General features: G+C 43.8%; 2 protein-coding genes across 3 annotated transcripts in view; both read left to right on the top strand.

Moving 5' to 3' along the window:
* The window catches only part of STAT4 (signal transducer and activator of transcription 4), a 36,571-nt gene extending 36,233 nt beyond the window's left edge, over positions 1 to 338 (top strand). Inside the window, exon 23 of the mRNA XM_030952311.1 lies at positions 114 to 338. Coding sequence (XP_030808171.1) covers positions 114 to 140 — 27 coding nt within the window. The 3' untranslated portion in view covers positions 141 to 338. The remainder of the gene's footprint in view (positions 1 to 113) is intronic.
* A 2,635-nt stretch (positions 339 to 2,973) lies between these two features.
* STAT1 (signal transducer and activator of transcription 1) lies at positions 2,974 to 26,480 on the top strand. 2 transcript variants are annotated; one of them, XM_030952916.1, is made up of 25 exons: positions 2,974 to 3,057; positions 3,308 to 3,430; positions 5,543 to 5,671; positions 6,317 to 6,461; positions 7,148 to 7,246; positions 8,512 to 8,607; positions 9,256 to 9,334; positions 9,936 to 10,027; positions 10,253 to 10,404; positions 10,648 to 10,806; positions 11,814 to 11,906; positions 12,323 to 12,382; positions 13,516 to 13,545; positions 13,632 to 13,725; positions 14,560 to 14,601; positions 15,059 to 15,142; positions 15,687 to 15,785; positions 16,272 to 16,407; positions 18,193 to 18,248; positions 19,180 to 19,274; positions 21,261 to 21,400; positions 22,566 to 22,751; positions 23,249 to 23,324; positions 23,784 to 23,886; positions 24,430 to 26,480. In XM_030952916.1, the coding sequence occupies exons 3-25, from the start codon at positions 5,544 to 5,546 to the stop codon at positions 24,451 to 24,453; spliced, it is 2,268 nt and encodes a 755-aa protein (XP_030808776.1). In that variant the 5' UTR covers positions 2,974 to 3,057; positions 3,308 to 3,430; position 5,543; the 3' UTR covers positions 24,454 to 26,480. The 2 variants fall into 2 exon arrangements, with proteins under 2 accessions (XP_030808776.1, XP_030808775.1); XM_030952915.1 differs by having other exon boundaries at positions 22,563 to 22,751.
* Positions 26,481 to 26,787: the final 307 nt, after the last annotated feature.

Raw genomic sequence — 26,787 nt, 5'->3', positions numbered from 1 at the left:
ATTTTGAAAGTGACTCTGCAGTTACATTCAGCCAGAGAAGGTTTCATCTGCGTTTTCTTTTGAATGAACAGCTGTGAGTGCCATGAGACTAATTTTTCCCTTTTTCCTTCTAGCTGAGTTCTCCTTACTCAACTGACTGAAGTGCACATACTGGAAAAAGCAGTAATTGTGTGAACACTGGATGGGTTAAAGAAGTCATAATTTTTTTTTCCGCCCACCTTGAAAGTCAGCATTTCTAGAAACCATTACATTATTCTTAGGCCTCTTTCAACAACACATAAACAAGGAATTTTCTCCTTAGGGATTCAAACAGTCTTTTGCAAGTCAGATTTGCAGTTGTCACCAAAAAAAGACCAAATCCTTTCCGGTTTGGGAGTCATTTGACTTCAGTGGGGTCCCAGCAGAGATAAATTTGACTTGCTAATTTAACTAATTTCCATAGAATTGCTGTAAATATGAGAGCATAAGAACAAAATGTTTTGCTTCTGAAGACAGCGTATAAAGATAATGAAAGACATTAATGTGTTTGGACAAATTAGGATTTATGATGTTAAATACTTTCTGCTTATTTATAATCTTATACACCACTGATTCAGATACTATTTCAAACCAAAGATTCTTGTTCCCCTAACTTTGGAGAAAAGCAATCCCCAGATACCTCTGGAATATTCAAAGATGAATTGCCACCAACATAGATTTTTATCTGGCACCACAGCAGAAGTTGTGGAAGGCAGGTAGGCAAGGCTGGAGAGAGAAGGGAGTTCCAGAAAGGAAGCAGACATAAAACTTGTGGTGGTGAAAAGGCTGTCTCCATTTCTCCACTAGAAGAGAGAGTTAGTAAAACTTCCCCTCTCACAGAATAGTTGCAGAAGTAAATCTGTTTGGGCAGAAGGCACTCAGATACCCCAGCAAGTACTGTCAGAAAGTCCACAAATAAAAAACCCCAATCGGACAGAGTTTGGATGCTAACTGGTCAATGGCAACAGGGAAGCAATTTTAAAAAACAGTTACTGAAGAGCTGCAGCATTTGCTGACCACCTGGAAACTTGTGCTGCGTGACAGGATATTACATGCTTGTCACAGGCTCACTTAATAAGTAGGACAATTAGTTTTTGTAAAAACTAATTTTGCCCTCCTTTTTTTTCCTTTCAGACATGTTTACCACTGAGTTTAGGTTGTTTGGTTTTGTTGTTTTGGTTTTATTTCCCCCAGTGTTAACCCTAAAATCTCTGTTAATAGAATAATAAACAGGCAACTCCAAGGCCCCTGTATTTCACAAATGCAGGCTCAATCAAAATGCAAGCTTTGCCCACAGAACACACAATTAATGCATGCAAACACAAACCCTTGAACATTTGCACCTTACAGCTTTCTCAAGTAGGTATAAATGAGACTTCTGTGATGAAAACAGAACCTCCTTGAATCAGTAAGACATAGATTTTACTTTCATTTCTCCTTTCACCCATGCTCTTTAGGTTAGTTGAAAGTGAGTGAGCGGAAACAAAGTAATGAGATATTTTTGTGATACATGGAAGTGAATTTCAAAGAAACAAGCACATCTCTGTTCATTACACTGAGTGATTCAAAGCAAGCTGCATGTAAGTTCAGCAAGCATCACGTATAAAATAAAAAACAAGAGCAATTCTGTATATAGCTTGGTAATATCTGTAATTTATATAACCAGCATGAATAAAATCTGATTTTGGCTTCAAGCTGCATACCCGGACTCTGTGGATTTTTTTCCAAGGCACAACAAAAACAGTCTTGCTGCCTTTTGGTTGACCTTAAACTGAGCTACAGACAGCAACACAATTCTAAAGCAGGAAACACGACCTCCCTGACATCAGCTGTTGCATGTCTTTTCATTCTAACCTCTTCTCACAATCTTAATACAAACAAAATACGGGATACCTTTTATTTTTGACCACATCAAGTTCATGAGAAGGACTGTAAGACAAGATCAGACATGGCATGAGAACCAGTCTCCTTTTTCCTTCTTCCCTGCTCTCATGCAAGGCAACCCTTCAAGACTCCCAAGTATTAACTTCAATGTAACTGGTGTTTCTGAACAGCACCATGGATCAGGTTTTGGCATGATGGTTCCTGCTATTGCTTCTGAACAGATTTTTTGCATAGGGTAAACTTAATGTCTTGTTGAAAAGATCTGCCTTGAGATCATTTCACTGCTTTAAAGGAAGACTGCAATAATTTATCTGTAGGATGAATACACACAGTCCTTCCATTAAAAAAGTGAGAATTTTGTCCTTATGCCACAATGAATAAGAACACAGCTCTCCAATGAAACGATGGTGGGAGGAAAAACACAAAAATGGGGTGCTCAGATGCTACCAGAAAGAAAAAAAATCTTTTATGTAGTTCTACTAATTGTGCTTGTGCTGTGTTTTGCAACGGCAAAGTAAAAAAGTGTGATTGTTTTGTGCTTTGTCTTGGTGCGTCACTGTAATGATTCTAATTAAAAAACACAAAACCTGTCAGTTACCTTCTTCATAGCTTTTATTCATAGCCATGTTTATAGATCTAGTGGTGCCCAGTATTTCACATCACGACGTTTACCAAACAGACTTCCTATTTTATTTTTTCATGAAGTAAGACCTGCCGCCTCCACTTGAGGAGCAAAGGGGCACAGACTACATTTGAAAACCCACAGCAAAGCCTGGACTTCAACATCCCACTCTTTGTCAGCTTCAAGCACCACACAAAACCCAAAAAGGCTACTCTAGACCAAGAGAGAGCGGGAAGGGAAGGGCAGGGAAGGGAAGGCTCAGCCGCCAGCAGTTTACGGGCGCAGGGGCTGGCCAAGCGGGCTCGAATGGCCGAGCCGGGAGCCGGGGCAGCCGCGCACCCCCCGGCCCCCGCTGCCCTCAGGGCCCCGCGCTGGTTTCGCTTTCGCCTTCACCGCCTTTCCCAGAAGTCACGTGACGCGCCCTCCGCCCGGGAACGCCCCCGGCCCGCCCCCGGGCACGCGCACTGGGGCGGGCGCGCGGCTTCCCGAGCGCAGCCGAGGCCGTGACAGCGCCGAGCCGGAGCCCAGGCGAGGTGAGCGGAGCGGGCGTGAGGGGCCGGGGGATGGCACTGGCGCTGCCCGCGCCTCGGGGGCTGGCGGGGTGGACGCCCGGTGTAACGAAAGCTGTCGCTTCCTCAGACTGCTCCCTGCCCGCGGGACACCCACCGAGCTTTGCGCTTAGGTGTCCTTGCACCTGGGGAAACAGGAGGTGGCTCCTTCATTCCTGGCAGGGACACCCCCGCTCCTCTGCCGCATCCGCTCTCAACTCCTCGCTCTCCACAGCTCACCCTCTCCGGACCTGCCCTGCCCGGCAGCGCTCGAAGCGGACCCCTGTGCCCAGCGCGGCTGACGCTCCTCCCGCTGATCCCGCGCCTCCAGCGCCGCTGGGCAGCCTCTGCTGAACAGGTGCGCCGCTCCCTCCTTCCTTCACAGCCGCGGGGCTGGGCTGGGCCGGCCGGGAGCGCGGGGAACGCGGGCACGGAGCCGGACCAGCGCTGGGACGGCTGCCCGCGCCCTTTGCTCCCGAACCTCGCCGCGTGGATCGGCCGCGATCCCTGGGAATGGCAGGAAAGGAGGTAGAGGAGGGCCAGGAAGGAGCCCTGGGGTGCATCGGGTGGCCAGCAGGTCGGGAGGGGCGATCAGCCGTCTCTGCTCAGCCCTAGTGAGGCACATCTGGAGTGCTGTGTCCAGGTACAAAAAACACCAGGAGCTGCTGGAGAGGGTCCAGCAGAGGGCACAAAGATGTTGAGGGATCTGGAGCACTCTCTTACAAGGAGAGACTACGGGAGCTGGACCAGTTTAGTGTGGAGTAGAGAAGACTGAGAGGGGATCTCATCATTACATATAAATAACTCAAAGGTGGGTGCCAAGAGGATGGTGCCAGATTCTTTTCAGTGGTGCCCAGCAACAGGATGGGAAGCAGTGGCCACAAACTAAAACACAACAAGTGCCACCTCAACATGAAGAACTTCTTTACACTGAGGGTGGCGGAGCACTGGAACAGGTTTCCCAGGGAGGTCATGGAGTCTCCCTCTTTGGGACTTGCTGTAGCACACTCAAATGCTTGTTAGCTGTAATCTGAAAAGCACACATCAAAAGCCTCCAAGCCCTCACTTTAAACATAACATTTTTAACTCCTTTGCTGCTCACACCTAGCACACACCACTTGGCAACTGAGGGCACTGGCATATAAAAACTAAAGGATTTGGCAGGAAGGGGCATAGAAGATAGTCCTTCACCCTGATGCTACTCTGTTCTTTTGGATGGGTCTTAAAAGCAGCCATTAAAAAACAATGGTATGAGTGGATTTGCATCTCACCACGCATATTCTCAGCCTGGGCTGTTCCTTGGATGTATTTTTACATGCCATTTCCACTGCAAGCTGATAACCTGCACCTTAGAAGGCTAACTGATCTGCTTTTAGAGACCCTACATCAGAGCCAAAGCCACTCTCACAAAAGTGTTAGGACTGAGAGAAGCCATTCTGCACAGTCCTAGTTCATTTAAGCACCCTGTATCTGCTGCACAGGTTACTTGAATTTAGTCTGAAACTATGATCATGAGAACTAAAACACATATAAAAAAACATCTTTCCAGTACTTCTCCATTCAAAGTGACTTGAGATTTAGTCCATTTTCAGAGCAGGCAAGTGTGGATACAAATAGCACCTAAAAATGGGCACTTAAAGGGGTCTCTAATTTTTCACTCACACTCTTGGTGCTGGGGAATACATCTGCACAAGCAAAAGGTGATACTCCACGTTCAGGATCTCAGTTATGCGGAGTACAGGTATCAAACACAGGTCCTCATTCCATATCTGCTAAGCAAGAGAGCAGTAACACTAGCAGTACCCTAAATGCCATGAAAATGGGTTCAGAGGAAAAGGAAAAGAAGCACCACACAGCGACTCACTCACTTCCCCTTCTCCCTACCAGGTGGGATGGGGAGAAAATCAGAAAGGTAAAAGCAAGGCACAGTATGGGCTGAGATAAAGATAGTTGAACGGGTAAAGCAAAAGCCAAGTACACAGGAAAGCAAAAGGCAGGAGGTCAGCCATCCCAGGAAAGCCAGGCTCCATCACACAGGGGCTTGGGGAGACAAACACCATCATGCAAAATGTCCCCCTTTCCTCCTTCTCCTTCCCCCAGCTCTGTGAGCTTGGTGCCACATGGTCTGGAATGTCCCTTGGGTCAGCTGCCCAGCTGTGTCCCCTCCCAGCTCCTTGTGCACCCCCAGCCTCCTCTCTGGTGGGGTGAGGAGCAGAAAGGGCCTTGATGCTGTGTAAGCCCTGCTCAGCTGTGACAAAACATCCCTGTCTTACCAGCACTGTTTCCTGCACACATCCAAAACAGCCCATACTAACTGCTGTGAACAAGATAAAGTTTATCCCAGCCAAAATCAGCACATCCTCCAATTTTGTCAATGTTCATGAAAACTTCAAATTAGTTATTTTTCACCACTTCAGTCCAAATACTACTTAAACATTTACACTGACTCTTTTTTTCACCCCTTCCTCAGAATGTCTCAGTGGTATCAACTACAGCAACTTGATTCCAAGTTTTTGGAGCAAGTCCACCAGCTATATGATGACAGCTTTCCTATGGAGATCAGGCAATACCTGGCACAGTGGCTGGAAAACCAGGATTGGTAAGCCCAGGAATTAATTCAGCTTTGGGTTGTGTGATATGCAGTGCCCTCAGAAGGGCAGTTACAGGCAGCAGCAGAATGCTGGGGAAGCAAGCAAGTTGCTGGGTAATCCTTTGCTGGTGGGATGCTTCAGTAGCTCTGTGGGTGCTCCAGCCTGTGTTCCTGCCTCTCTTCAGGGCTTTCTAGAGGGGACTGATACCTGGAGTAAGTGTCCTTGCTCATAATGTTCTCAGTGGTCCAGAACAAAAGTGGCTGTTTTCAGACCAATTAGTTACTACCTTGGTAGCATCAGTCTCTCACTCTTCAAAGACTCTGAGCTTCTGCCAGCCTTTCTGTGGTGTCTTCTCTTTGAGGGGTGATACAACATGCACATGCATCAGGGTCACTTTGAGGTTACTGATGTGCATGGAATGAGTAAATGAATTTGAACAGAATGTGGCAAGAATAATAGAGAAACAACATTCCTGTATCCAGGAAAGTAAAGTCAGTTAAGAGAGTGAAACTGGCTTACATTTGAAGGCAATTCTCAGTGTTTGCATATTCTACAAGTGGAGTTGGGGATTAAAAATCAAGTACACCTGTATGTATTTCTTGGCTCTTGTGTTGGAAGTGTATCTAACCCAAGCATGCTTTAAATTATTCCAGGGAACATGCAGCCAACAATGTATCGTTTGCTACACTCCTCTTCCATGAGCTGCTGTCACAGCTTGATGATCAATTCAGTAGATTCTTGATAGAAAACAACTTTTTGCTGCAGCACAACATAAGGAAAAGCAAACGTAACCTTCAGGTAGGCCTGGGTTATCTGTACAATCTACACATCTATATGTTATCTATATATCCATACATGTGCTTCATTTACTTCAGTGCAATTGGATGCCTCTAAGCAACTACCCCACTGTGAGGGATTTTCACAGAGGATGTGTGAGAAACCTGATTTAAAAGCCAGAATTCAAGTGTTTTGATTGGCTACTGTTAGAAAGTTACAGTTTAATTATCAGCTCAGTTACAGTTTGAGAACTTTTGGGAAAAGAAAACCCCCCAGGGTAGCACCATCCTGAGCAGAGCAGGGCAGTACTCAATCCACAGCACATTTCAGCTTTGTGTGCAGGTAAAACAGGTGGGATTTGCATCCAGCCTGGACTGTGTGTTAAACCAGCACCCATAGCAAGGTGTGGGAGGGTGGCTCTTGAGGGATGAGCTCTCTCTAGGACTGTAGGGTGGTATCCCACATCTCCCAGGATTGTCTCTGACCCTTTCCTGCTTCTTTGTATGCCACTGAACTAAAATGGAAACTTGCTCTTGGAGCTGGTTGTGGCCATCACACCCTGTAATCCTGGAGCAGGCTATGACCAGTGTGTTCCCTGAGGCTCACACTGGGGTCATGCCCTAATTTATTTTGCCAGTCTGAAAGTTACTGAAAGACAAGAAATTATGTGTATGGACTTTAACAATAGACTCTGTCTCTAATGCTAGGATAACTTCCAAGAAGATCCAATACACATGGCAATGATCATCCACAACTGTCTGAAAGAAGAGAGGAAAATACTGAACTGTGCCCAGGCATCCAATGAGGTAACAATCTTGAAATATCTGCTGCAGTTGTATCTTCCCTTGCCTGTTGTCTGGGACAAGGGACGTGGATGAAGACTGTCAGGGGAAACAGGCTGTCCTCTCTCTGCTAGATAAGAGGTTCCTTAAAAAGGAAAAAGCACTGATATGTACCAGCTGGAGAACACTAATTTGTACCAGCATGGCTTTTTTCTGCTGAATGAAGCATTTGAAGGATAAATGGCCAGGAAATAATTTTTATTCTTTGAGTGACATAAAAGCTGGTTGTTTTAATGCTTCTGTAGTACGGTGTAGCCTGTTGTGCCAATTGGACTTTATTTTAATAATGAGTGCTTAACACATATCTAGTAAGATTTTAGGTTTGTTCTTCTGCATTTTACTCCCCAGTTTACTCTCTATTAAGCAGCTGAGCATGCTTCTTTGGACTATCTCTGGAAAAATGATGCATCATCCCCCTTCCCAGTAGTCTCCCAGTATTTCTTTCTAATTTTAGAGGTGTTTTGGGGTGTTTTTTAGTGAAGCCCTTTTCTTTCTTCTGAATTATAGGTAAAGCCATATCTTCTCCATCATCATCTGTTCTCCAGCTTCCCACGGTTTTTTGTCCTTTGCAAGAACTGTTTCGCAATAAAAATTCCACAGTTGGGAAAGGCATGCAGAATACATGGATGGCTGTAATCCACTTATGTAGAAATAAAGGGATGACTGACCAGGCATGTTAATTTCCAATTGGAAATACCTCAGTTTATAGCAAGGCTTTGAATGTGCAGCGTGGGAAGAGCACTTGGGCAGGGGCTTTCAACAAGAGGCCCTTTGCAGCAGTGTCCAAAGCAGCTGCTCTAAGAGTATGACTCTGACAGAGCCCCTGGAGCTGCAGCACAGCTGTTTGGTCCTGGCACATGACATAAAGCACTTGCTGCTGCCTTTCCAGTACCCAATAAATGTGGGTCATCAAAAAGGGAAAGGGAATTACAGAATGGTTTGGATTGGGAGGGACTTTAGAGATCATGTACCTTCCTCTAGACTGGGTTGCTCAAAGCCCAATACAGCTTGACTTAAATCCATTATGGGGGACCTTTAGCACTTTACTAAAATAAATACTTTGTTTCTTTCATATTCACCTGAATTAGATTTTTTTATACTACAGAATTTTAGTATGATTCATCAGAACAAGCCACGCTTCCTCAGATTGTCGACAAATGCCACTCATTTACAGTAATGAAAAAAGTTATGGGTCACTCTGTTTTGACTTGTTCTGCTTCTTCCCTCAGATGGAAGTAGGGAGTGTACAGAACACTGCAACTGGGATGCCAGACAAGCAGAAGGAGCTTGATGCCAAAGTTAGGGATGTAAAAAGCAGTGTTACAGTAAGTATAACTTTTCTCAGTAGGGTTTGTTGATTTGCAGATGCTGAAAATTAGACTTGATATAATGACAAATAAAAGTAAGGTGGGGTTTTCAAGTCTATCAACCAGGAATTTCCTGTGCACAGGAAGTACCTCATGCCTAAACTTTAGCAACAAAAGCATTTTACCCATCAGAAATACTAGCAAATGAGGGAAGAAAAAACTCTTAAATCATAACTGACCAGTTTGTTGCTAACTAGAAAATGTACTTTTTTTAGTATATAGACATTTGTCTTAATAAATATAGTCACAACAGAAAGCTTTTCTCCAAATTGTACATAAGAGTTTGAAAGTTTAAAATGCTATGTGCTGTTCCAGGTTTTACCACTGTAGCCTAGGTTCTCCTAAACTCTGTGAACTTACATGGCTTGACCACAAGGGTATTTCCATACTTTATAATTAACAGATTTCAGTTAGTTGAGAAGGAGGAAGGATGTATAGAAGGCGATAAAATGTAGAAATAATTCCTGTTAGTCCAGGAACAGACATTGCTATAAAACTGGACTTCATGTCCTTCAGGGCTGGTACCCAGCAGTTCCTAATCAGATCAAGTCTTGCTTTACTTGAAAATATTAAATAATTCTGGCCGCCCTCACTTGTGCGTTACAGGATGTGGAACAGGACATCAAGACGTTAGAGGATATGCAAGATGAATATGACTTCAAATGTAAAACCCTGCAGAACAGAGGTGAGTCATTTTCCAAAGACACCCCCTATTGTATATAGTTTGTCAGAGTAAACTGCTCTTTATGTCAGGGCACTGAGCCTAATGATAACACAGCCAAACTTACTGGTCATGTCCCTTGTTGATTAACTCTGCTTCGCACTGATACCTAAATTTCTGCATGCCTTTTGTTCCAAGTAAGAGTCTCCTTGTTAACACAGCATTCCTTTGCCCTTTACATCCCTTTGCCACTAGAAGTAGCAAACCCTGTAGGCTCTGTAACCATTCAACCATACACTTAATTAGTGATGTTTCACAAATGCCAAGCCAGCTTTAGGTTTTGTAGGCTCTTATGTACCAAGGGAAATGCAGAGTCCACACTGGTTTCATTATACAGCTCTGTCTCTGTTGTTGAATTCTTTGTTCTAGAAAAGACTTTAGTTTCTAACACAGCTTGGCAGAGCTGACTATCCCTTAGAACAGGGACATGTTCAGAAGGTACTAAGGGAAACACTAAGCCAGCATCTTGCTTTTTGTATTTGTCCCCTTCTCACCTCAGCATTTCCCCCTCCCATCCTTCAGCACTCCTTCAGCCTCACATTCCCAATTTGGACTTATTTTACAGAACACGAGTCCAATAGTATGTCTCAGGAGGAATACAAGAAAGAGCAGCTGAATCTCCAGCACATGTTCTTATCACTGGACCGCAAGAGAAAGGTAGCATTCAAGTTTTCTTTCAGAAGTCAGCAGCTCTTCATCTTAAGCACACGTTCATTTTCATTGAATTGACATAAATTAGCAGTCGGAAAGTTTTTTTAATATATCAGTTGAACTGAGATATTTGCAGAGTTTTGCAAAACAGATGAGCACTAGCTAAAACAGTACTTAGTTCTCCTGTGTGAAGTATTTCTAATAAACAGGGTAATCTCCTATTCTGTGTAGGAGGTGGTGAATAAGATAGTGCAGCTGCTGCAGAGCACAGAGCATACACAGGCTGCCCTCATTAACGATGAGCTGGTGGAGTGGAAGCACAGGCAGCAGACAGCGTGCATTGGTGGGCCACCCAACGCCTGCCTCGACCAGCTGCAGAACTGGTAAGGCTTTGGTAAGACCTCATTTAAACCATGTTATGAAGGAGCACCACATCTACAAAATATACTGATTATTTCTATGATCCATTTCCATTCTGTCTTAGCATAACTGCATTCATTTTATTACCTCACCACAAAGCGTACTCCAGGCACTGCCACATCCACAGGGACAGTGACCTGGCTGGTGCCTCTGCACTAGTACAATGTAAAAAAGTGCTAAAAGTAATGAGATTGTGTCAATTGTAGGTTCACCATTGTTGCTGAAAGTCTACAGCAAGTTCGTCAGCAGCTCAAGAAGCTTGAGGAACTGGAACAGAAGTTCACCTACGACCCTGATCCCATCACAAAAAATAAACAATTTCTGCAAGACCTGACACACAAGCTTTTCCAGCAGCTCATCCAAAGGTAATAAACCATAAGGATATTTTGGTGTTACCATGAATAAATAGACGAAGAGCACCTTCACTACCATTCCCTCAGTATTTCCTACATAGTATCTTTTTATTTTCCAAGGTTTTCCTAAGTTTGTCAAATGTTAAACTGAATTACTGGTTTTGAGATTTACCCCATCTAGGATTTCCACAGGTTCAGGCCTATGGAAAGGGTTTATGCTCAGTGATTATTGAAGTTAGCAGGAGCTTTGCTGCAGTAGGCATTGATTACTCAAATTCTCAGTCTGTTAGTCCACTTCTCACTTCAAGCTTCAAAGTTCAAGAAAAGAGAGGCAAGAAACAATCTGCATCAAGCTGTGCCCAAAATAGATATACTCTAGATTCTCCAGTCCTTTGTCACTGGACACATCATCTTTGCCTTTAGCACGGGGAGGACAGCCCTGCCTCTGTACCACCTTTTTGATGCAAGTTATTGTAGCTGGTAGTTGCCTCACAGAAGATCAGAAACCTATTCTGTAAAGACACAGTAGATAAAAATTTGGGGTGTATTAAAACAGGCTAGCCCCAAAAGTTTGTTTCATTGGGTTAGCTGGCCCTCATCAAATTCCCTGCTAGTGTATCCATGCCTTGGGCACGTGTTGTTACACAGCGCTGTTACTGTAAGAATTCAGGAAGCCCTGGGAATGGCAAACAAAGCAGCTCTCCTCACTTGCACCATGCTAATTGCAGCACAGTGTGTTTCCTTGCTGTTTGATTTCAGGGAAGTGTGATGTAGCAATCTCCCTCCTCAAGCCATCAATGTATTGCAGAAAAGCCAACACTTAAAAAAATCACTATTTCTAGCCCCATTGTAACAATTGAAAGGAGCTGAGTCACACACCTCTGTGTAGATTGAAGCTAAGTGAATAAAGTGTATAGTATTACTGGTAAATCAGCATTCTTTAAAGTTCACTTTTATGTGGTTTCTTATTTAAGAGCATTACAGATAAATCATAGTGCCTTTAACCTGTTCTTCCCTAGCTCCTTTGTGGTAGAGAGGCAGCCTTGCATGCCAACACATCCTCAGAGGCCACTAGTCCTGAAGACAGGAGTGCAGTTCACTGTGAAGCTGAGGTATGTTTTCCCCTTTCCCTGTTCCTTTTTTGTGGTAAGGCTTTCCTGTCACTGGCTTCCTGCAGCCCAGAGGATTGCACAGCCTGCCCTGCAGCCCAGGAGCTGAGGCAGGAGGAGGGAAGTGCCAGGGGCAGGGGCTTTCTTCTGGCAGAACTTAACTCCTATTCAGCTTTTACCCTTTCCCAGAAGTGTGGCGTACCAAGTGTGTAACAAACATGCAGAGCCCTTTGTCATGCCAAAGAGTAACTCATTTGCCCATTTAGTTTTATCTCTAAAAGCTGTCTGATATGGAGCAAGCTTGGAGCCTGCATGTGGCCCCTGAGTGTGCTGAAATGTCTGTGGTAAGCAACACAATAGAAGAGAACCCATATTTTTCAATTGCTGATGCTAAAAAAAAATCATACTTCTCTTTCCAGATTGCTGGTGAAACTGCAGGAACTGAACTACAACTTGAAAGTGAAAGTTTTATTTGACAAGTATGTTGCATTTATTTCATCCCTCTTATGTAATGGTAAACAGTTCCCACACTCAGAAACCCAAGAGCAACCGAACATTAGAAGTGTTGAGTAGGCCAGCAGCAGGCTGGTTCTCCATGGCAGCAGGTACATCCTTCCCCTTCCTCTAAATCTCTCTCTGCCACCAGAGACTTGTCACAAAGGGCAGATGGCCTCAGCTTCTCACCATCAGTTCCACAGAGAAGAGCTCACTACTGCTAAATCAGACACAGGGCAGCACGCAGGCAACAGCCATTCTGCTGGGGTGTTTCACCTGGATTAGCACAAGTGACAGTGTGGCATTGGACCCCACCATTCCTAGTCACATAATTCGGTCATCTCTAGAATCTCTTCGTTTTTGGGTACATTCTAGTAAGGAATATAGTTATCCTCAAGCTGCCTTTGAATGAGGGGTATAATCTGCCCACCTGTAACATATGACATGTTCCCAATCAGAGAAAAAAATTACAGCAGTTGAAACAGATTAATACCAATCTTTTGTATTTTGTCAGGAGTTCAGGTGAGTTTTGCACTTACTTCCAGGACAGGCAAAGAAATATGACAGGCTGTCCAAAATAATGACAGGGACTGTGCTTTCAAGAGAGCAAGTGGGCTTTTGTCTTCTCAGACAAGTAATTTTGTCCGCTTGAAATGGCTCTAGGGTCCAGAAACTTGCATAGAATCGTAAAAAAGTTAAAAAAAGGAATTCTTATGTGCAAGTCTTTTAAGTGCACTAGATAGAATGCAACTCAGTAAAATCCCAAGTGTTAGGAAAACCAGTTCAAGTGATGCAGCAATTTATCCAAGTTTAAGTGCAAGTTTAGAACTACATTGTTTTTTCCTCAGAGCAAGAGTTAAAATTGTTATAGTAAAAAAAAGTACTTCTTTTGATTATAAAGCCCCCATAGCAATACCAAGCCTCAGTAAAACACAGCCTGTATAGCCAAAATATTTATTTTGACTGCTTTAACCAATTGCCTCATCTTTTGCACAAGAATTTCACAAAAGCATTTTACCAATTCTCAGTCAGCACTGTCAGCTACTATAACATGCACATTTTCTGTGTCTTTGGCAGAATCTTTAAAATATTATTTTGTCCTTTTTTTTCTTGACAGAGATGTAACTGAGAAGAACTCAGTCAAAGGGTATGTGGCATCAGAGTTTGATATATTAACATTAGGTTCTTTCAATGAATGACAGATTTAATTACATTTTCTCTCTCTTTGTGTAGGTTCAGGAAATTTAATATTTTGGGAACAAACACAAAAGTAATGAACATGGAAGAATCTACTAATGGAAGTCTAGCAGCAGAATTCAGGCACTTGGTAGGGGGTTGGTTTTTTTCTTTCTATTACTGATACGGCCACTTAATTTTGTAGTAGAGCGTGGTAGGGAGGAAACAAATTACTTTTGTTATTGAAGTCATTCAATTTTTGTGTAAAGAGGAATGTGATTATATCTCCTTTTTCTTTGTTCTGTCCTTTTAAAAATATTTTTTGCCTGTTTCAAAATCAGAATCAATCAAAATGTGATTGCTTGTCACTGAAAAAGGGACAGAAGTGCAAACAAGAGTATTTGCTGCCATACAGCTTATGCTGCAATGGGTTCTTGGGAGAAGGAAACTAAAAAAGCCTAGAAAGGCTGGTTTCGGCCTTTCAGAGGAAGGTCCATAGATAGGGAAGTCTGGAATAGTTGAGTCTGGAAGATGAAAATTGTCAAAGAGTGCGCAGCTGCAAGAGAGTCAGTGCCTTTGGCAGGCTATGGGGCACTTCTGATCTGCAGATTGTGAGGGAACACTTGGGTTCCATCACTACAGCAGGAAAAATGCAAGTCCAGAACCAGGGAACATGGGGGTACTTGGATAAACCAATATTCCATCTGATCCTGATTTCATGCTGCTTCTGTTCTTAAAAGGCCTCTTGCATAAAGGCACTGCAACATAACTGTGCAATATCTTTTTTCACAGATGAACAGTTTATAAAAGGGTAGTAGTTACCTACAGTTTAATCCTTTGGCTCCCACAGTTTAGAACCAAATAGAATCAGACAGTAGTGCAGCAAGTTTGCATACAGCTGAGCAAGTGGAACACGTAAGTGGAGCTCTACCACTCCCATTTGTGGCTGCCATAAATGAGTGACAGGTTTTTTGTTCGTTTGCAGCAACTGAAAGAGCAGAAAAACACAGGGAGCAGAACAAATGAGGTAAGCAGCACTAACCTTTCCTTTGTAAGGTTTTAGCATAATATTAACAAGGCATTCATTTAAGGTAATGCTCTCTGCTCAGGCCCATGAAGACACACGTGGGATGAGAGGTCATAGGAGAGGAGTTCAGTGTTTCTACAGAGTGATCCATGTACAAAGAGCCTGCAAAGAGAGCTACTGCCAGAATGGCACTGAGGGACTCTCCCTCACTGGCATCTGCATTTAACAGGGCTTCCTGGCAAGCACAGATTTTTCTATGGCTTATAGGTAGTAGCCAAAAAAACCCAAAAAAACCATGCCTGGACAGGCAGTTTTAGGAAGTCAGCACTGTCACTTGACTTTGACCAGTAAGCACTTATTGAGGTCTACAGCATGTTACCATGGGCAGAAAAACTTCACCATTAATTCACCCTAGGAATTTTCAGTCTCTGAAAAGTTTTCTTATCTTTTTTTAAAGGGTCCTCTGATTGTGACAGAAGAGCTTCACTCTCTGAGTTTTGAGACACAGCTCTGCCAGCCTGGTTTGGTAATAGACCTAGAGGTAAGTCTTAGATCAAACAGATGCACTTCAGTTCCTGTCTGTCACTTGTGCTGACAATCTTAACTTTTTTCTCTCTTTTGTTTTCTTTTTTTTTTTTGAAGTACTGGGATATCATGTACTTTCAGTTATTTCAAATTATGGAAATGACACTTCACAACAACTCTGTATAGACACAGAGAATTCTGGCAGATCTCTGGGTAAATACAAATAGATGTGCTTTGCAAAATGTCTGATACCTAGAGGGCTGAAACCACAGGGTTGGTTATCAGTTTACATTTATTTCAGAAGCAGTCTGCTGTGAACTCTACTGTCACTATCAGTGCTGGGATAACTGACACTAAATGAAAGTCCTTATTAGACAAAAATCACCCAAGTCTTTCCAGTATTTCATCATACTTTCTTCCCTACGTACAAACTTTTACAGAAAAAGTCAAGATTATGCAAGCAGGGAATTAAAAGAGAAATGAGTGTGTGGATAATCTCAAGGAGGATTGTGGCAACAGTGCAGGGTAACCTGACACGTTTCCTTTTGTGTCCCTTTCAGACCACATCCCTTCCCATTGTTGTGATCTCAAATGTGAGCCAGCTTCCCAGTGGATGGGCTTCTATCTTGTGGTTCAACATGCTGTCTACTGATCCCAAGGTATTTGCAAGGAAAAAAAAAAAAGGATGTTTTATCAGGTACTATGTCTAATTTTCAAGCATTGTTTGCAGGTGTCTGCTACATTTGAGCCCTGCAGATGACTCTTAATGAGTTTCAGGTGTAGAGAGGAGCAGTGACTTCCCTGACCTAAATAGAGCAATGCTTGAAACCCCCATAAGGGTAGTGTACATGTATTCAGGATATACAGCACACAGTGAGAAGCCAAATGAACATTCAAGATCTCAATTATGGTGCACTTGAGTAATCCAGCAATTCTGCCTGCTGGGAGAAGACCTATCCAGAGCTCCAGAAATTGCTTTTCCTGGTAAAGAGTGCCTGGAAGTACAGCTGCCTGCTTCTGCAGAGCTGTCTCAAGCTGACATCCATTCTTAAACCTGGAGCTTGTTTGGGCAATGCAAAAATTCAAGTGACATTCCAAAATTAATGTTTGTTTACTATAGCTTGTATTTTTCTCTTCCATTCTAGAACTTGTCCTTCTTTCTGAATCCACCTTGTGCAAAGTGGTCTAAGCTTTCTGATGTTCTGAGTTGGCAGTTTTCTTCTGTAACAAAGAGAGGACTTAATGCAGATCAGCTGAGCATGCTGGGGGAGAAGCTTCTTGGTAAGATCTGCTTTCATCACAGATGGCCTGTCTGAACTGAAGCTAGTTCTGCACCTTTTCCTGCAACCCATTTTAAGTTTTCCTTTCCTCTCACAGCTTTCCCCCTCCTACAACATAACTTTGTAGCAATGAAGCATTTTCCACTTTTCAGTATGGCAGTGTTTGTAAATGAGATCATGTCATGAAAAAAATCTGCAGCTCTAACTTGGGAGTTTTATGCATTAGAGCACCACAGACTGAGCCTAATTCTGCCTTTTGAAGTAACACTCATGTTTAGTCAGTCTGTGAAGTGGATGTTTCTTGGCATCTCTCAGGTTTTTTTTTTAAATCCACCTCCATTCATTTTAACTTCATGCATGCCCCCAGCTACAGTGGGGATACACTCTGCATAAACACAGTTGCAGTATCAGCATGAAAACCCTATGAAACTGCTAAAGAATATCAAACTGAATTATCTCCCACATGAGTGTCCTTAATAAAACCCATCAGCCATGGGTTTTGTTTCCAAACTCCTTGCAATTTGCCTGAACAGGCAGAGCACTTTACGCTGCTACTGATTTTGCACAGTAGACTCTAGATGAAAAATACTATTGATTCAGTATATTTCATTAACTTTAAGTTTCAGGGAAAAAATGATATTTAAAGGCATTTGAGATTAGTGTGTCTAAGTGGAAAGTACAGCATTCCACTCTCTAATTCCCCCAAGACATAAGATCTGACAAAAAGCTGTTAATTTATTAGATTCCTTTTCAAATTTCTACAAAGAAAATAATTTTTTTTTTGTTAATTAACCAACATAAAGAGACCAGTGATACGGCAAATTTGCATTTCAGAACTACAGGGGCTTTGTTGAGCTCTGGTAGGGTTGCTACTTAAATCTTATCTATATAGATAAAAATATTGCCCAGCTGAAAAAAATCCTGCTTGCTGAACACTATATTCAGGATTCCTCCATGCAAGGAGACAGAACCAGCAGGTTGCCAGGGCACAACCTGGCTGCTGTTTTTGCAACGTGAAAGTTGGCAGAATCTTGATCTCTTAACACCAGCAGTATCAGTAACAAGCTCCCTAACCCAGTTTATTTTTAGAAAAATGACAGAGAAAAGCATATTTATGGGAAGCCATAGCATGGTCTTTAGTGAGAAGAATCTGGCTCTGACTACAGTCAGGGTCTGCAAAGCTCCCAGCTACTGTAGGCCCAGCATAGGACTTTCCTTTGTGGTTTGGATGTGGTTATGAAACACTGTGGACACACAAGCAAGGCTGAAGGAAACAATTGCAACAGGAGTAAGATCAGTCTGTGGTTGGGGTAGACCTAGGAGTCAGGAGTTTCTGGGGCAAAAGCCTGCAAGTCTCCATAATCAAGGTAGGAAAGTGCTTAATCTTGGAGAGATGCTGCAGGGTCTGCTGAGCCTGCAGAGGAGTTTGTGGGCTGCAGTCTTCTTGCTGTGCTGGCAAGAACTGTGCAAGGCTTCAGTTTCCTTCCTGGAAGTGTTTTGAAGCTGGCAAGTGTTTGGTGCAGCACAGCACAGAAAGAGTCAGGATGGATTGGTTCCCATTACACAAGGGCTGCTCACACAGGTTGGGGTGCTGTAAAACCTCCCCGAGGGGAACTTGGCAACCTCTCCTGCAGGAGCTGTGAAAGCACAGCAGCCTGCCCTTCCTTTTCTTTCTTAGTCCAACAGCTGCCTTCCAAACAAACGCTCAGAACTTGGTTTGCTAAGTACTTTTAGCCTTACTAAGTAACTTATGGAACATGACTGAACTCAAATTTATTGTGTTCAGGGCCAACAAATGGAGGATCTCAGGATGGCCTTATTCCTTGGACAAGATTCTGCAAGGTATGCACACAGTTGTAAAAACTGAGATGGAAGAGGGATCTCATCTTACTTTATTGTGGGTTTTGTTTGGGCTTTTTTTGTTTGTTTCCCCCCCCCCAAGGTGCCTACTTTTCTAGTAGCATCCCCTAATTATTCTAGACCTTACATGGTCATGGGAGACGGTGGTGGTGAGGTTAAAGTAGCAGCAGGAAGAAAAAGAGCTTGCAATGGCAAGGAGTAGATGATTTTGAGACTGTTTTTGGTCCATGTAAACACCATAGGAAAAAAAAAGTATCTTTCAACAAACACACAATCCCCATTATTATTAATGCAGCTGCAATTAATAGAATAGCTCTCCATTTTGACTATTACAGAAAATGTAAACAAAAAACCAGCAAGATGAACAATTCTTTTGTATCTTAGTGAAGGACATTCACCAGACCCGAGTGAGGATTAACACGGGTGGCCATGAGAGTCAGTATGATGACAGAAAGCCACATCATGGAATTTCACAGCCCTGGCTGAAGCAAGACAGAAGTAGTCTTGACATTTTTTTCAGCTTTAGATCCTAAGCTGTATAGCAACCAGGAGCAGAGTCCAGAGGAAGAGCAAGGCTCTGGTGACCTACAAGCACTCTTAATTCATTGATACAGATATCTCATGAGACATTGAGATCCAGGTCTCAACAGAAAGTGTTTCTAAGGTTTTCTGCTAGCCAGCCCAGTCAAAACTCCCAGTGGCATGGGTTTGCATGTCCCACAACTCCAATGGGGATAGCACCCAGGCAGGAACAAGAGCCTTTTATCTGCTCTTAGACCAGTGTTGTCACATGTAAGAGGTGATGGATCACACATTTGTGGGTACTGGAGGCTCAGACAGGCATTTTAACTCATGTCTCGTTATCCCTATTCTCCCCCCTCCCATCCCTGCCTTTCCATATTCTGAATTTCAGGAAAATTTAAATGATAAAAATTTCCCCTTTTGGCTGTGGATTGAGGGAATCCTGGAGCTTATTAAGAAACATCTCCTGTGTCTCTGGAATGATGGGTAAGACCTTAGTGAATTTAAAGATGTGGTCATTGCCTCAGACTTCACTTTCAGGCTAGCAATTGCACACTCAGGTTGGGAGGTTGTTTGTGCAGAGGGTGGATCTTGAAACTGGAAAAATCTGAAGCAAATGAATTCTAGTAGTGAGGAATCCTCTGATGAGGCAACTGCTAAAAGCAAGAACATCAGACCACCAAGTTGTCCCATTTAAGTCACAGAGCAGGGCTTTGAATGTTAGATCAGATTTTGTTTTGCCTCTGCTCCCACTGTAAGTCGGTTCTTCCTACATCCTAGAACATAGCCAAGAAAAACTGAAGCACAAGAAAGTGTAAGTCCTAGTGATATCCGTTTAAAAATCCCAAAAGCCAAACTCCCTGCCCGAAGAGAGTTACTGTGAGCTGCCTGGAGGTGGCAGCAGCCGGACTCGGATCGCCTGTGCCTGCACCGTGTGCCCAGAACCCGGCAGTCTTCACTGATTTTTTTTTAAGAGTATTACCAAGTAGAAGGACTCTGCCAGATGGGAACACAGTTCCATTTGCCCTTTAATACTGGTTTAGTAAACTTTTCATTCTGGGATTTCCGATTTCAGATGTAATTCTGCCCAAACTAGGCTTATCCAAAGTCACAATCCTGTGTTTTAATTTTAGCCACATTATGAAACCTCATCAAACAGCACACTCACAGTGGAGCATCCTAGTGCCTCACACTTCTGCAGGACCTACAGCAGCAGGATTGCTTTGCTACATTTAGCAGTGGCCTTCACATTTTTGTCCCCCATGTCCAGAGGAGTTCTGTCAAAGCCCTGTGCAGTACAAGCCTTGTTTCCCTGCCCCAAACCTCCCCCTTTCTTTGCTGCAGTGCAGTTGGAATATTTGTCACCATTACTGAAGCAGAGTGGCAGTTCTGGGACTGGGATTACATGTGGATTTGGTACAGGCTTGAATAGCAGAGGCTCCCCTTGTATATAAAAGGGTAAATACAACCTCAGGAACACTTGCCTTTCTTCATCCTTGAAGACTTTCCTTACACACAGGATATTGACTACTGAACACATTTGTTACCTAAAGCATTTAAACCAAATCAAACACAAAATTCACCAATCAAACCTCCAAACCCCATAAAACAGGACAGCTTACTGCATTTGAAACTCTAAGCAAAATCTACTTTCCCTAACTTAATGCACTCAAGGACAGTCATAGTACTCAAAAGATCATTATTGATGGAGCATTTTGAGGAATAAGAAATGGAGAAAACCTTTGGGGGAAAAAAAAAGGCACCAACAAAAGCAAAATACCAAGCAACAAACCAACCAAAACCAAATAGCTGGGGCTTGGCCAGGGTTATACCCTGGTACTGACTTGAAAACTCCCTCTCCAGTACCTGTCCAGATCAATCAATCGCTTACAATTACCACACCAGCCTCCTTGTCCATGCAGTAACATTTGCTGAGCACAGTGAATAAGTCACAAAAGTTTAACAGCTCCTCTAGAAAACAAGCTCAAGGCCCAAAGCAAACCCCACACATGTAATAGTGTAATCTGCAGCCAGAAAAGTTTGTTTCATCAGCCAAAAAGGAGAAACAACTACCCTTTAGCATACTTTTGAACCCAAGACTGACTGCTAGCTGAGGTCTACCCCTGTTACACACATGTAACATCACTTCTGCTCCCACAGCCCAAATTTGACAGCAAAACGGACAATCATTCTTGTTCCAAGTGCAGAAAGATGTTTGTCTAAGCCCCCAGTCTGAAGTGAGAGTGCTGAGGGAGGCTGTGGTGATTCACACTGCCACGAGGCATGAATCACCACCTGACTGCAGCCAGTCAGTCCTGCTGCCAGCTGTTCACAGGACAAAGCCTTCTGTGAGGCTTTCACCAGCTCTTCAGCCTTTAAGTGAAGGAAAGCTTTTTAGTTTTCCTAGCTAGCAGAGCACAGCTCAGTTTTTATGTTGGGGAGTAACTCAGCTCTTTCTTTTCAACATTACAGCTGCATTGTGGGCTTCATCAGCAAAGAGAGAGAACGTGCTCTGCTGAAGGACCAGAGCCCAGGAACATTTCTATTGAGATTCAGTGAAAGCAGCAGGGAGGGAGCAATCACCTTTACCTGGGTAGAGGAATCTCAGAATGGTAAGTCAGCAACAGAGAACCTTTGCTGACCTGCTTGCATCAGAACAAGAAGTCTTTGGGCCCTTCTCCTCCACCCTGAGGACCAGCACAACACCCTGGCAGCAGCAGGGCACAAGCAATAGTAGAGACACACCATACTTGGGGTAACTCAAACCACACAATCAATGGATCAAGGTTTCAGCTAGGACAAGGAGCACTTCCCAGGTCTTGCTTCTGGCCTGGAAGTTGGAAAGGAAAAACTGCCCAGACTGTCTTCCCTGCCTCCTGAGGCTCTCTCCCAGCCTCTAGTACACACACAATTGCATTTCCTTCCACGCCTAAATGCAGCTTTTGTTCCTTCTTTCCTCCCCACACTCCCCATAGATAAATTATGTACTCACTTCATTTTCCAAGTAGTTCTCCTTCCTTCCCTTTTCCAAATAGATCAATGAAGAGCTTGCTTCTTCTGTGAGCTGGACTAGTTCTCATCCTCTCCTAAGGAAGCCTGAAGGCACCACAGCTACAGAAAGTTGAAGCCTCCCTTGTGCCCAGTCACGGCTCTCCCCTTATCACTCTCATTACACAGCCCCACCTGCCAGCCTGGGGCAGCTGTTGACACTTCACTTTGATGAGCCCAAAACCAGCAGCAGGTGGAAGAGAAACTGCTGATGTACCTGGGTGACTTTTTTCCCTTGGCTGCCTTCATTCCTGAGACATCCAAAAGTTCAGGGAAGATTGATAGTATTTGGAGCATTCAGGAAGGCTTATATGTCTCTCCTGATGATTCATAAAAGCCTCAAGCGGTGTATTTGGATCAAACTCCCTAACAAGCAGCAGAGTTTGAATTACATAATTTGGAAGAAGGTTAAAAAGGCAGCACAACATAAATTACTTAATGAAATATTGCAGTTAATTTCCATGGACAAGGCACACCAGTCATTCTGAGTACAAAACACACCAAGAGCCCTCACTGTGTGCTATCCCCCCATGCTTCCCTACCCCACAGAACAATTGTGCTCCCTTTGCAGGCATTAAATCCTTCTTGCAGCACTGTAGGTGTCATCCAGGCAAGGCTTTTGCTCACATGATCTCTGAATTTGTTGGAAATGGCTGCAGCTTTTCTGGATACTTTCAGAAAAAAAACTTTGAAGCCAGCTCTAAGAAGTGCTGCATTTCTCCTCAGCAGAGCCCCAGTTCCACTCAGTGGAGCCCTACACCAAGAAGGAGCTCTCTGCCGTGACCTTCCCCGACATCATCCGCAATTACAAAGTGATGGCAGCCGAAAACATCCCCGAGAACCCACTGAGGTTCCTGTACCCCAACATCCCCAAGGACAATGCCTTTGGCAAGTACTACTCCAGGCCTAAGGAGGGTGAGTGCTGTGTGGGACTCCTGCCTTTTAGCTTGTCCGCTTGTTCCTCAGCTGCTGGGGCACTGCACAATTTCTGGGGCATGGAAAGAAAGGGAGCAGTTGGCCTGAATGCCTTGGCAGCCCATCCCATGTTTATAGGTTAAGAAAAGGTCTGTTTTTAAACAGGCACAACATGAGACCTAATCAGACCAAAAACTGAAACCCCTAATTGTCACTGGCTGTCATGTGAGCCTGTGAGCTGTTCCAGAAATTTAGGCTCCTACTAACAGCCCTGACTATGACTGGTTTTGGGAGGGGTTTCTTTGCCATTTTCTACAGGAGAACAGGAAGAACTGACTCAAAATGGAATAAATTAACCATAGTGCTGTAAAATGCATGACAGAGAGACTTGCACATTATCTGGGTCATAGGCTGTATTTTTAGTACAATAAAGGTGAAAATGTGATGTAAACCTGCTGGAAAAAAAAAACCCACAAGCTTTTTTTCTCTCCTTGAAGCACCAGAGCCAATGGATTTGGATGGTCCCAAAGGAACTGGCTACATCAAGACTGAGTTAATCTCTGTATCTGAAGTGTAAGTTCTCACAAAAATGCTGGATTTTTAACAACTGGTCATAAGATTTTAGTTGTAGTTCATGTCTCTTCATACTGTTTAAACTGTAGGTGCCCCTGTCAAGTGTTTCCTCTTTGAGAATCTGATCACAACACGCTAATGTGCTGTGTGTTCAAAACAGTACATTTCTAGGTAAAAACCCTAGAAACTTGCAGGGAGTTGTACTGGCAATTTCTTGAAAAGCACATTCTCAAAGACTTGGACTTGTTTGGTTAGGATGTGCACCCCTGAGCAGTCTGAGTTTCATTTAAAGCCAGGCTGGCTTTGCAAAGCCTGCTCTTCCTCACAAGAGGCCTGGTTAGTGGCCCTTCAGGCCTCAGAGCCAGGCAGGGCAGCCCAGCTGTGCCTCATTTCTTTGGTGACAGTGAATCCCTGCTCTTGTCCATCAGGCACCTTTTAATCCCTTCTCTTGTCCATCAGGCACCCTTCCAGGCTGCAGTCTCCAGAAAACCTGCTGCCCATGTCTCCCGAGGAGTTTGATGAGGTGTCTCGGATGGTGGGCCCCGCAGAGATCGATACTGTGGTACGTGCCAGGAGCTCAAGGGTTCAGCCACAGCTCACTTTTCCCTTTTTCCCCCCCATATCTGAGACATACCTCAGATACTTAAGCAGGGAACACGTCTCTTCACAAGCATAGGAAAAGCTGGGGATCCAGAGTTAGACTGGGATGGCCAGCAGTTGTTTTTCAAACATGTCTGCAGTAGAAGGGTGAAGAACAGGAGAGCAAAACTGCTTTGTGTGCCTTGCAGGTGGAGGAGAGATGGCAGGGGAGGAAGGAGTATCCCTATAGTGCCTCTGGTGGGGGCTGTGTGGGGAGGGCCCCAGCAGGAGTTTGGAAGTGCTGTCCTGCCAGGGCTGGGGAGGTACTGCCTGTGAACAGAGCAGTGCTGCCCTTGCAGGCTGTGCTTCAGAAAAAGAAACAAATTCATGTGATCCCCACCCCCAGCAGCTGAATCCTGATGTGAATCAGGGTGACTGGGGCAGAAGGTGGTCATGCTCTGTGGTTAGCAAGGACTTGAGAAGCAGGGCTGGGGCTGTGTAATGAGGTTTCCTTTTCTCCTTGCAGATGTGTACACACATCCAGCTCTGAGCTTTGGCTGAGCTTCCCCTGTGTCATTAGCACGGCCCATCCCCTTCACGCCTCCTGTGCTGCACTCAGTGCCTTGGGGACAACGCTTCACTTCCTTGGTTCCTCAGCCTCAAAGTCCAGCAACAGTTTTAGCTGATGGGAATACCAACAGCAGCAGCCTGAGCAGCCTCCCTGCATGCATATCTTTGTTTAATTAGCAAGATACCATGCACATCTTTGTTTAATTAGCAAGATACTGTGCCAGAGCGGAGGAAGAGGAAGGTGAGAATGAGAGTCCCTCAACGACAGTGATGGCAGAAACATGCAGTCATTGTTTGAAGGAATTAGTTAAAAGTTTAAAACAGTTAACTGTACATAGAAGGCTTCAAAGAAAAGCTGGTTGTTTTACAGAGGTTCTGTTCAGAAAGCTTAGACCTTGAATTTTTGTCTGCATCACAAAAGGGAAACACTCTACATATACCATGCCACAGCAAATCCATGTGCTGCTGGTTTGCTGTGCTTTTAGCTCTTCTGGGCATGGCCCATGGAGACAGCAGAAGCCCAAAATGTTACCTGCATTTCATTTTCACAATTTTCACAAGGCACAATCTTGTGTAGGATGTTTAGCACAATCTTTCTCAAAAATAGCATTTCTTAGGACACCACCTTCAAGCTGCATTGGCACATGCTGAGCTTGGAACCCAAGGTGCATAATGAAGACTAAAGCCTCTGCAGACTGTAGTCATTAGACAAAATCAGAACCTCCTCTTAGAGGACTGCAAAAGGGATTGAATTATGTTTTTCTTTACTGTGCCTAATCTGCCAAGGTGAGGATCTGGTCATCCCTGTCTTTTGCAATAATACAGACCCCATGTAGGTTATAACAGGTGGAATGGAACTCAGTTTTCTAATGCATCATGAACCAGGGCATTTATTTAACTGTTAATTCGAATAGCCAAAATACTTTACAGGTTTTGATAATGAAGTGGTTTTGTAATTAGGGGTGAGGCACAGGAAAGTGAAGCAGTTAAAGTTTATCCAGAGCAATGGCTGCACGATATGCAGTCCTTAAAGGATGAAGCTGTGCTTCCACCAGAGGAGGAACAGGTTGGTTTCTCAGCACGTTAAAGGCAATTAACAGCTCTCAGTTGAGAGGCAAGGCTGTTCAGGCAGCTGTGTCTCTCTGAGGGCACCTGTTAGTGCAGGCTCCTCATTAGCAGGGAGCTGAGCAGAGGAGCTGTAGGGCCCTGCCTGAGCAGAGCTTGGGCAAGGTGACCTCCAGAGGCCCCTCCACAGCCATCAGCTGCTGTTTGGGAACAAAAGGACTGCTTCAGTTTGGTGTGTTGTGCCCAAGACATCTTGGTGTGTTGTGCCCCCTGAAAAAGCTTCCTAGAAAAATTAAAGGACCTAGAGCATGTAACACATGTATTTAAATGAAAGCATTGCCAACACATATTTAAAAGAAAGCATTGCAAACTGACTTCTTTTTGGTGCCCTGAGTTACTGAGATTACAGTGCTACAGGAAATGACTTAATGCTTTTATCTTACTGTAACTAGCTGGATGAGTATCTGTTGCTAATACAAAAATCAAGTTGTTTTTTGAGCTATGCTTTGTATTCATGTTCTACAAGTCATTTTATTCTTCAATTTTGTGGGACTTAAAGCAGTGGCCTTATTCACAGCTTGGTCTTTCCATAGCCAATAGTTCTAGAAGCAGTGACTTTTCCTCAATGGAATATTCTTTTATATATTTTAAATAAAAGGAACTGTCAGTTGCCACTTCTTGTCCTCTCTCATGTTTTGGCTACTTCTATGATAAAGTGGATGTGCCAGTCAGTATTTTACTACTCTGTATCTCATTTTAAACTTGTTTGTGCAACTAAAGAGTTCCAGCTCTGAAGCCTGAGGCTGTATTGATGCTTTTAATTCTCTGCATTGTGGCAGGTCTGTCCGCACTAGAGTTCTTAGAAGGTGGCTGTTACCTTTTTTTATTACTGCTTGTATCACTTCATTCATTTGTTTCCATCCCCACACAACCTTCAATAAACTGAACTTGAATTTCTAATTTGAGTCCTCAGTAGGATAAATGATCTATGGCTCATCTTTGTGGGCTACCAAGCTGGACCCTGCTGCTTTTCTCTGGGGCTAGTAAGTGACAGAATCCCTCATCTCACACTTGTCAGGTTTTATATGAACTGTACAGCCAGAAGAATAATAATAAAGGAAACTGTTGGTGTGATGAAGGATAGCAGAGTAAGTAAAGAGGAAGCTCGACCTGTTCAGAGTGCCTGGCCAGAATTCCAGCATTAACAAAAAGCAACCACCAGTGAAAGGACACAGCTCTGGAAGTGCAG

This window comes from Camarhynchus parvulus, chromosome 7 (genome assembly GCF_901933205.1).
Source record: "Camarhynchus parvulus chromosome 7, STF_HiC, whole genome shotgun sequence".
In the NCBI taxonomy this organism is placed as follows: Eukaryota; Metazoa; Chordata; class Aves; order Passeriformes; family Thraupidae; genus Camarhynchus; species Camarhynchus parvulus.
This window is presented reverse-complemented; position numbering and strand designations above follow the sequence as displayed.

Coding starts and splice junctions, on each gene's coding strand:
- STAT1 (XM_030952915.1), top strand. CDS start 5,544: ATGTCTCAGTGGTATCAACTACAGCAACTTGATTCCAAGTTTTTGGAG. Junction 9,335..9,935: donor TAAAACCCTGCAGAACAGAG/GTGAGTCATTTT, acceptor CTTATTTTACAG/AACACGAGTCCAATAGTATG. Junction 23,325..23,783: donor TTAATCTCTGTATCTGAAGT/GTAAGTTCTCAC, acceptor CTTGTCCATCAG/GCACCCTTCCAGGCTGCAGT.